Below are 10,784 nucleotides of genomic sequence, written 5' to 3' on the forward strand. Positions count from 1 at the left end.
CTTTGAAGGCGTGGCTAAATAAGAAAGGCGTGGCCTAATAAGAAGGGCGTGGTTTTATAAAAGGGGCGTGGCTTAAGTGTTTAAAATGAGGACGTGGCTTTAAAACTGCTCGGAATGGGCGTGGCTTGCCCAGTAGGCGTGGTTTCCTGCGTAAAGGCGTGGCCACGCCGCCTTATTTGCATATCTTAGCCACCTTGGCGCGCACTGATTGGTCACAACGCGGGGCTAGTGGGCGTGGCTTTGCCGTTGCCATGGCGACACTTCCGGTGCGGCCAACCGGAAGTGGCGGCGCTCCGGGGAAGGCGCCGCCGGTGCTGGGGGGGCAGGGCGGCGATTTCGGGGGAAATTCCGGAATTTTGGGGTAAATTTGGGGTAAATTTGGTTGAATTTGGGAAATTTGGGGACTTTTTGGGGTTTTTGGGGGGTTCCGGGAATGGGGGAGGGGGGGAGGGGAAATTTTGGGGCGTTTTGGGGCCTTGTTTGGGGTGGGGGAGGGGCGCGGCTTTGGCGTGAGGGGAAAAATTTGGGAATTTTGGGGGGGAAATTTTGGGATTTTTACGGGGGAAAATTTGGGATTTTTGGGGGGATTTTGGGGGAAATTTGGGATTTTTTTATGTTTTTTAAGGGGGGAGGGGTTGGAGGGGATTATTTGGATTTTTTGCGGGGATTTTGGGATTTTTTGGGGGTTTTATTTCGATTTTTTGGGGTCTTTTTTAAGGATTTCTTTGGATTTTTAGAGAAAATTCCGGGATTTTTTTTGGGGGGGAGTTTCCAAAAATTAAAATTGGGAATTTTTAATTTTTATTCTTTTTTTTTTTTTTCCCTTCCCATCAGGATCTGTTTGGCCCCGCCCCCTCCAGGAGCTCCGAATTCCCCAAATTCGCCCCAAAATTCCCGAGGGGGGAGGGGGAACCCCAGCGCCCCCTCCCCCACTCTGCACAGGTGAGTTTGGGAAAAAAATGGGGAAAAAATGGGAAAAAATTTGGAATTTTGGGAAAAAAATGGGGAAAAAATTCGGAATTTTGGGGAAAAAAATGGGGAAAAAATTCGGAATTTTCGGAAAAAAAATGGGGAAAAAATTCGGAATTTTCGGAAAAAAAATGGGGAAAAAATTCGGAATTTTGGGGAAAAAAATGGGGAAAAAATCGGAATTTTCGAAAAAAAAATGGGGAAAAAATTCGGAATTTTGGGAAAAAAATGGGGAAAAAAATCGGAATTTTGGGAAAAAAATGGGGAAAAAATTCGGAATTTTGGGGGAAAAAAAATGGGGAAAAAATTCGGAATTTTGGGAAAAAAATGGGGAAAAAATTCGGAATTTTGGGGAAAAAAATGGGGAAAAAATTCGGAATTTTCGGAAAAAAAACGGAAAAAAAATTCGGTATTTTCGGAAAAAAAATGGGGAAAAAATTCGGAATTTTGGGAAAAAATGGGGAAAAAAATCGGAAAGAAAATGGAATTTACAGGATTGAAAATTGAATTTTAACATTCAAATTCATTTGGAATTAATATTTAACAGGATTTGAAGTTGTATTTTATCAATCAAATTAATTTGGAATTAATATTTAGCAGCATTTGAAATTATATTTTATCTTTAAAATAAATTTGGAATTAATATTTAACAGGATGTGAAATTGTATTTTATCATTAAAATTCAATTTAATTGAATTTTTTGCATTAAAAGAAAGTGAAGTTAATCTTTGACAAGATTTAAAATTAAAATTTAACATTTAAGTTAATTTTTAACAGGATGAAAAATTAATTTTTAACAGGGTTGGACTCTGCCCTTGGACTCCACATTGGTGAGGGCAGAATTTGGTTTTTTCTCATTTTCTTAAGGAATTTTTGCTCTTTTTTATCAGAATTTTCAGGAGTTTTTATTCATTTTTTCACTCTCAGTGAAACTTGAGGTGAGAATTTAAAATTTCAAATTTTTTCTAATTTTTTAAAGGAATTTTGGGGCATTTTAAAGGTGTTTTTTAATTTTATAGATTTTTTAGCAGGGTTTAATTTGCTTTTTTTGCCTGATTTTAAATTAATTTGGGAGATTTTTGGGGGGATTTATGGGAAATTTTGGGCAGATTTCTTGGGGTATTTTTATTAATTTTTATTTCTTTAAATCACAAAGTTTCAATTTATCTTTTGAAGGGAATTTTTGGGGCAAAAAAAGAGGAAATTTGGGAATTTTCAGGATTTGTTTGTGCCAAATTTTATGGAAATTTTGGGGTTTTTTGGTGCCCAATTTTGGGGAAATTTTGGGATTTTTTATGCCCAATTTTGGGGAAATTTTGGGATTTTTTATGCCCAAATTTGGGGAAATTTGGGGTTTTTTGGTGCCCAGTTTTGGGGAAATTTGGGGTTTCTTTGTGCCCAAATTTGGGGAAATTTTGGGGGTTTTTTTCTGCCCAAATTTGGAAATTTTTGGGGTTTTTTCTGTGCCCAAATTTTAGCAATGTTGAGACTTTTTCGTGACCAAATTTGGGAATTTCGGGAGTTTTTTTATGCCCAAAATTTCGGAATTTTGGACTTTTCCATGCCTGAAAATTGGAATTTTTTCATCGCCCTAATTTAGGAATTTTGGGTTTTTCCTCATCTGAAATTTCAGAATTTTCACTTCTTTTCTGTGTAAAATCTGGGAATTTTGATTTTCTTTTTTCCTTCCAATTTAGTAATTGTGACTCTTCCATGCCTGAAAATTGGGAATTTTAACTTTTTCTCCTCCTAACCCCAGGAATTGCCAATTTTTAACCCTAAATCCCTGGTTTTTCCCCATTTTTTAACGGATTTTCTCCATTTTTTCGCCATTTTTCCCCCCAGCCCCATGTGAAGGATGCTGAAGAAGAGCAGCCTGGCCCTGCTGACCTAAAATGGGCAATTTTTACTTATTCTAACCCCAGGAATTGCCAATTTCTAACCCCAAAAATTTGTCTTTTTCCCCCATTTTTAACCGGATTTTCTCCATTTTTCCTCTCCAGCCCCATGTGAAGGATGCTGAAGAAGAGCAGCCTGGCCCTGCTGACCTAAAATTGGCAATTTTTACTTATTCTAACCCCAGGAATTGCCAATTTTTAACCCCAAAAATTTGTCTTTTTTCCCCATTTTTAACCGGATTTTTTCCATTTTTCCCCTCCAGCCCCATGTGAAGGATGCTGAAGAAGAGCAGCCTGGCCCTGCTGACCCCAAATTTGAGAATTTTGACTTTTTCACCTCCTAATCCCAGGATTTGCCCATTTCTAACTGCGATTTTAACCCCAAAAATTTGTCTTTTTCCCCCATTTTTAACCCCAAAATTCATTTTTTTCTCGGTTTTTCCTGTGTAGCCCCATGTGAAGGATGCTGAAGAAGAGCAGCCTCCTAATCCCAGGAATTGCCCATTTCTAATGCGATTTTAACCCCAAAAATTTGTCTTTTTCCCCCATTTTTAACCGGATTTTCTCCGTTTTCCCCCCAGCCCCATGTGAAGGATGCTGAAGAAGAGCAGCCTGGCCCTGCTGACCTAAAATTGGCAATTTTTACTTATTCTAACCCCAGGAATTGCCTATTTCTAACCCCAAATTTCCCTTTTTTCCCCATTTTTAACCCGATTTTCTCCATTTTTTCTCCGTTTTCCCCTCCAGCCCCATGTGAAGGATGCTGAGGAAGAGCAGCCTGGCCCTGCTGACCCAAAAATTGGGAATTTTGATTTTTTTGTTCCTCTAATTTAGTAATTGTGACTTTTCCATGTCTGAAATTTGGGAATTCGGGCTTTTTTTGTGTCTGAAAATTGGGAATTTTGACATTTTCTCCTCCTACTTCCAGGACTTGTGACTTTTCCAGTGAAACTTGGGAATTGCCCATTTCTAGCTGCGATTTTAACCCCAAAAATTTCCCTTTTTCCCCCATTTTTAACCCCAAAATTCATTTTTTTTTCTCCGTTTTTTCTCCCCAGCCCCATGTGAAGGATGCTGAAGAAGAGCAGCCTGGCCCTGCTGACCGAAAAATGGGGAATTTTGACTTTTTCTCATTCTAATCCCAGAAATTGCCAATTTTTAACCCCAAAAATTTCCCTTTTTCCCCCATTTTTAACCGGATTTTCTCCATTTTCCCCCCAGCCCCATGTGAAGGATGCTGAAGAAGAGCAGCCTGGCCCTGCTGACCTAAAATTGGCAATTTGAATTTTTTCTCCTCCTAATCCCAGAAATTGCCCATTTCTAACTGCAATTTTAACCCTAAATCCCTGGTTTTCCCCCCATTTTTAACCCGATTTTCTCCATTTTTTCTCTCCAGCCCCATGTGAAGGATGCTGAAGAGCAGCCTGGCTCTGCTGACCCAAAAATTGGGAATTTTGGCCTTTTTTGTGCCCAAATTTGCAAATTTTGGGGGGTTTTTTCTGCCTAAATTTGGGAATTTTTGAGGTTTTTTTGGTGCCCAAATTTGGGAATTTTGGGGGTTTTTTTCTGCCCAAATTTGGGAATTTTGGTGTGTGATTTGATGCCCAAATTTTAGGAATTATGGACTTTTCCATACCTGAAAATTGGATTTTTTTCATGTTTTCATGGCCCTAATTTAGGAATTTTTGACTTTTCCTCACCTGAAATTTCGGAATTTTGACTTTCTTTTTTCCTTCTCATTTAGGAATTGTGACTCTTCCATGTCTGAAAATTGGGAATTTGGATTTTTCTCATTCTAATCCCAGGAATTGCCAATTTTTAACCCCAAAAATTTCCCTTTTTTCCCCATTTTTAACCGGATTTTCTCCATTTTTCCTCTCCAGCCCCATGTGAAGGATGCTGAAGAAGAGCAGCCTGGCCCTGCTGACCCAAAAATTGGGAATTTTGGGAAATAATTTAGTAATTGTGACTTTTCCATGTCTGAAATTTGGGAATTTTGGCTTTTTTTGTGTCTGAAAATTGGGAATTTGGCCTTTTTCTCCTCCTAATTCCAGGAATTGCCCATTTCTAACTGCGATTTTAACCCCAAAAATTTCCCTTTTTCCCCCATTTTTAACCGGATTTTCTCCATTTTTTCTCTGTTTTTCCCCTCCAGCCCCATGTGAAGGATGCTGAAGAAGAGCAGCCTCCTAATCCCAGGAATTGCCCATTTCTAACTGCAATTTTAACCCTAAATCCCTGTTTTTCCCCCATTTTTAACCGGATTTTCTCCATTTTTTCTCCGTTTTTCCTGTGTAGCCCCATGTGAAGGATGCTGAAGAAGAGCAGCCTGGCCCTGCTGACCTAAAATTGGCAATTTTTACTTATTCTAACCCCAGGAATTGCCAATTTTTAACCCCAAATTTCCCTTTTTTCCCCATTTTTAACCGGATTTTCTCTGTTTTTCCCCCCAGCCCCATGTGAAGGATGCTGAAGAAGAGCAGCCTGGCCCTGCTGACCCAAAATGGGGAATTTGGACTTTTTCTCCTCCTAATCCCAGGAATTGCCCATTTCTAACTGTGATTTTAACCCCAAAAATTTGTCTTTTTCCCCCATTTTTAACCCAAATTTTTCCGTTTTTTCTCTCCAGCCCCATGTGAAGGATGCTGAAGAAGAGCAGCCTCCTAATCCCAGGAATTGCCCATTTCTAACTGCGATTTTAACCCTAAAATCCCTGTTTTTCCCCCATTTTTTAACCCGATTTTCTCCATTTTTTCTCCATTTTTCCCCTCCAGCCCCATGTGAAGGATGCTGAAGAAGAGCAGCCTGGCCCTGCTGACCCAAAAATTGGGAATTTTGGGGGTTTTTTTGTGCCCAAATTTGCAAATTTTGGGGGTTTTTTCCTGCCTAAATTTGGGAATTTTTGAGGTTTTTTTGGTGCCCAAATTTGGGAATTTTTGGGGTTTTTTTGGTGCCCAATTTTGGGGAAATTTTGGGGTTTTTTCTGTGCCCAAATTTTAGCAATGTTGAGACTTTTTCATGCCCAAATTTGGGGATTTCAGGAGATTTTTTTGTGCCCAAAATTGAGGAATTTTGGAGTTTTCCATGCCTGAAAATTGGAATTTTTTGACTTTTTTTGTGCCCAAATTTGCAAATTTTGGGGGTTTTTTTCTGCCCAAATTTGGGAAATTTTGAGGTTTTTATGTGCCCAAATTTGGGAATTTTCGCGTGCGTTTTGTTGCCCAAATTCTAGGAATTATGGACTTTTCCATACCTGAAAATTGGATTTTTTTCATGTTCTCATGGCCCTAATTTAGGAATTTTTGCCTTTTCCTCACCTGAAATTTCGGAATTTTGACTTTCTTTTTTCCTTCTCATTTAGGAATTGTGACTCTTCCATGCCTGAAAATTGGGAATTTTAACTTTTTCTCCTCCTAACCCCAGGAATTGCCAATTTTTAACCCCAAATTTCCCTTTTCCCCCATTTTTAACCGGATTTTCTCCATTTTTTCTCTGTTTTTCCCCTCCAGCCCCATGTGAAGGATGCTGAAGAAGAGCAGCCTGGCCCTGCTGACCCAAAAATTGGGAATTAATTTAGTAATATTGGGAAATAATTTAGTAATTGTGACTTTTCCATGTCCGAAATTTGGGAATTTTGGCTTTTTTTTGTGTCTGAAAATTGGGAATTTTGACATTTTCTCCTCCTAATCCAGGACTTGTGACTTTTCCACGCCTGAAATTTGGGAATTGCCCATTTCTAACTGCGATTTTAACCCCAAATTTCTCTTTCTCCCCCATTTTTAACCCCAAAATTCATTTTTTTTCTCCGTTTTTCCCATGCAGCCCCATGTGAAGGATGCTGAAGAAGAGCAGCCTGGCCCTGCTGACCTAAAATTGGCAATTTTTACTTATTCTAACCCCAGGAATTGCCTATTTCTAACTATGATTTTAACCCCAAAAATTTGTCTTTTTCCCCCATTTTTAACCCAAATTTTTCCGTTTTTCCCCTCCAGCCCCATGTGAAGGATGCTGAAGAAGAGCAGCCTGGCCCTGCTGACCCAAAATTGGGAATTTTGACATTTTCTCCTCCTACTTCCATGACTTTTCTACTGAAACTTGGGAATTGCCCATTTCTAACTGCAATTTTAACCCCAAAAATTTGTCTTTTTCCCCATTTTTAACCGGATTTTCTCCATTTTTCCTCTCCAGCCCCATGTGAAGGATGCTGAAGAGCAGCCTGGCTCTGCTGACCCAAAAATTGGGAATTTTGGGAAATTTGATTTTTTGTTCTCTATTAGTAATTGTGACTTTTCCATGTCCGAAATTTGGGAATTTTGGCTTTTTTTGTGTCTGAAAATTGGGAATTTTGAATTTTCTCCTCCTACTTCCAGACTTGTGACTTTCACGCCCGAAACTGGGAATTGCCCATTTCTAACTGCGATTTTAACCCCAAAAATTTGTCCTTTTTCCCCCATTTTTAACCCAAAATTCATTTTTTTCTCGTTTTTCCCCCCAGCCCCATGTGAAGGATGCTGAAGAAGAGCAGCCTCCTAACCCAGGAATTGCCCATTTCTAATGCGAATTTTAACCCAAAAATTGTCCTTTTTCCCCATTTTTAACCGGATTTTCTCCTTTTTTCTCCCCCCCAGCCCATTGAAGGATGCTGAAGAAGAGCAGCCTGGCCCTGCTGACCTAAAATTGGCAATTTTTACTTATTCTAACCCCAGGAATTGCCAATTTTAACCCCAAATTTCCCTTTTTTCCCCATTTTTAACCGGATTTCCATTTTTTCTCGTTTTTCCCCCCCAGCCCCATGTGAAGGATGCTGAAGAAGAGCAGCCTGCCCTGCTGACCTAAAATGGGCAATTTTTACTTATTCTAACCCCAGGAATTGCCTATTTCTAACTATGATTTTAACCCCAAAAATTTCCCTTTTTCCCCCATTTTTAACCGGATTTTCTCCGTTTTTCCCCCCAGCCCCATGTGAAGGATGCTGAAGAAGAGCAGCCTGGCCCTGCTGGGTGCCGCGCTCTTCCTCGCCTGGAACGGGCTCCTGCTCCTCTTCCTCTGGGGCCGCCCCGGCTCCGCTCCGGGCCCGGGCCCGGCTCCGCCCGCGCTGCCGGCGCAGCTGCTCCGTTTGGCGCAGGACGCCGAGGCCGAGCTGCGGCTGCAGCGGGAGCTCCTGCTGCAGATCCAGCGCCTGGGCCGCCTGCAAAAACACCACAAACCACCCCCAAAAACACCCCCAAAAACAACACTAAAAACACCAAAACCGCCCCAAAACGAGGAGGAGGAGGAGGTGGTGATCCCGGTGCTGGTGCTGGCCTGCGACCGCAGCTCGGTGCGGCGCTGCCTGGATAAAATCCTGCGCTACCGCCCCAGCGAGCGGCGCTTCCCGGTGATCGTCTCGCAGGACTGCGGGCACGCCGAGACGGCGGCGGTGATCGCGTCCTACGGCGGCGCCGTGGAGCACATCCGGCAGCCCGACCTCAGCGACGTGGCCGTGCCGCCGGAGCACCGTAAATTCCAAGGCTATTATAAAATCTCCCGGCATTACCGCTGGGCGCTGGGCCAGGTGTTCCGCACCTTCCGCCACCGCGCCGCCATTGTGGTGGAGGACGACCTGGAGGTGGCGCCGGATTTTTTCGAGTATTTCCAGGCCGTGCTGCCGCTGCTGAGGGAGGATCGCAGCTTGTGGTGCGCCTCGGCCTGGAACGATAACGGCAAGGAGGGCTTGGTGGATCCCGGCCGGGCCGAGCTGCTCTACAGAACCGATTTTTTCCCCGGTTTGGGCTGGCTGCTGCTGGCAGAGCTGTGGGAGGAGCTGGAGCCAAAATGGCCGCCGGCTTTCTGGGACGATTGGATGCGGCAGCCGGAGCAGCGGCGCGGGCGGGCCTGCGTGAGGCCCGAGGTGTCGCGGACCATGACGTTCGGCCGCAAGGGCGTCAGCCACGGGCAGTTTTACGATCAATACCTGAAGTTCATCAAACTCAACGACCGCTTCGTGCCTTTCACCCGCCTGGACCTGTCTTACCTCAAAAAGGACGAGTACGAGCGCTCCTTCCTGCACGAGGTGTATTCGGCTCCTGAGGTGCGGCTGGAGCAGCTGCAGGAGGGGCCGGGCCGCCATTCGGGCCCGGTCCGGCTGCAGTACCGGGGCCGGGACTCCTTCAAGGCCCTGGCCAAGGCCTTGGGGCTCATGGACGACCTCAAATCGGGCGTGCCCCGGGCCGGGTACCGAGGGGTGGTGTCGGTGCTGAGCCGGGGCCGCCGAGTGTTCCTGGCCCCGCCCGCGGACTGGGCCGGCTACGACCCGAGCTGGAGCTGAGCGGGGCCGGGACGGGGGGAGCTCGACCCTTTTTGGGGGGAATTTGCCCATTTTGGGGTCAATTCGTCCCTTTTTGGGGTGAATTTGTCCCTTTTTGGGTCAAATTTGTCCCATTTTGGGTTGAATTTGTCCCAGTTTGGGATGAATTTGTCCCATTCCGGGTTGGATCTGCCCCATTTTGGGTTGGATCTGCCCCATTTTGGGTCAGATCTGCCCCTTTTTGGGTTAAATTTGTCCCATTCTGGGTTGGATCTGCCCCGTTCTGGGGGGAGTTCGTCCCTTTTTGGGGTGAATTTGTCCCATTTTGGGATGAATTTGTCCCTTTTTGGGGTGAATTTGTCCCAATTTGGGGGGAGCTCGTCCCCTTTTGGGGTGAATTTGTCCCTTTTTGGGGTGAATTTGTCCCATTTTGGGGTGAATTTGACCCTTTTTTGGGGTGAATTTGTCCCGATTTGGGGGGAGCTTGTCCCTTGCTGGGTCAAATTTGTCCCATTTTGGTGTGAATTTGCCCATTTTGGGTTGGATCTGCCCGGTTTTGGGGTGAATTTGTCCCAATTTGGGGTGAATCTGCTCCATTCTGGGGGAAGTTTGTCCCATTTTGGGTTAAATTTGCCCATTTTGGGGTGAATTTGTCCCAATCTGGGGTGAATTTGACCATTTGGGATGAATTTGACCCTTTTTGGGGTGAATTTGTCCCGTTTTGGGGGGAGCTCGTCCCTTTCTGGGTCAAATTTGCCCATTTTGGGTTAAATTTGCCCATTTGGGGATGAATTTGTCCCATTTTGGGTTGGATTTGCCCCTTTCCGGGTTGGATCTGCCCCATTTGGGGATAAATTTGTCCCTTTTTGGAGTGAATTTGTCCATTTTGGTGTGAATTTGACCCATTTTGGGTTGAATTCGCCCATTTTGGGTTGAATTCGTCCCATTCCGGCTTGAATTTGTCCCAATTTGGGTTGGATCTGTCCCTTTTTGGGTTGAATTTGTCCCAATTTGGGTCAAATTTGCCCCATTTTGGGGTGAATTTGTCCCATTTTGGGGTGGATCTGCCCCTTTCTGGGTTGGATTTGCCCCATTTTGGGATGAATTTGTCCCATTTTGGGTTGAATTTGCCCCATTTTGGGTTGAATTTGTCCCATTTTGGGTTAAATTTGCCCCATTTTGGGTTGGATTTGCCCCTTTTTGGGTTGGATTTGCCCCATTTTGGGGGGGGTTTTGCAGAATAAAAGCTGAGAAATGTGGGGGTCCTGCCGCCCCCCCCCCACCATTTACATCACTGCCATTTGCATCGTTAAATTTAATCAACATTAAATTTAAACCATCCTTGAAGTGGTTTAAATCATTTTTGTACTGGTTTAAACCACCTTTGAACCGATTTAAACCATCCTTGAAGTGTTTTAAGCCATCTTTTAAGTGGTTTAAAAATCGCTCTCGAGGGTGAATTTGTTATTTTCTGGGGTGGGTTTGGTGCTGCCGGACGTGGGGCGAGGATTTTCCAGAATAAAAGGTAAAACGGAGGTGAAAAACCTCCACAATCCCAGGTTTGTTTCGCTGCCAGGTCCGTCTGAATTCCATCCCAAAAATTCAGGAGTTTCAAAAGTCTCTTTTGGGAT

General features: G+C 43.8%; 1 protein-coding gene across 1 annotated transcript; it reads left to right on the forward strand.

The window, feature by feature from the left end:
- The first annotated feature begins 255 nt into the window (after positions 1-255).
- On the forward strand, positions 256-9,214 carry MGAT1 (alpha-1,3-mannosyl-glycoprotein 2-beta-N-acetylglucosaminyltransferase). The gene is made up of 3 exons (XM_064737492.1): positions 256-361; positions 835-942; positions 7,824-9,214. The coding sequence occupies exon 3, from the start codon at positions 7,837-7,839 to the stop codon at positions 9,172-9,174; it is 1,338 nt and encodes a 445-aa protein (XP_064593562.1). The 5' UTR covers positions 256-361; positions 835-942; positions 7,824-7,836; the 3' UTR covers positions 9,175-9,214.
- The last annotated feature ends 1,570 nt before the right edge of the window (positions 9,215-10,784 follow it).

Source organism: Zonotrichia leucophrys, unplaced genomic scaffold, assembly GCF_028769735.1.
Source record: "Zonotrichia leucophrys gambelii isolate GWCS_2022_RI unplaced genomic scaffold, RI_Zleu_2.0 Scaffold_64_270646, whole genome shotgun sequence".
In the NCBI taxonomy this organism is placed as follows: Eukaryota; Metazoa; Chordata; class Aves; order Passeriformes; family Passerellidae; genus Zonotrichia; species Zonotrichia leucophrys.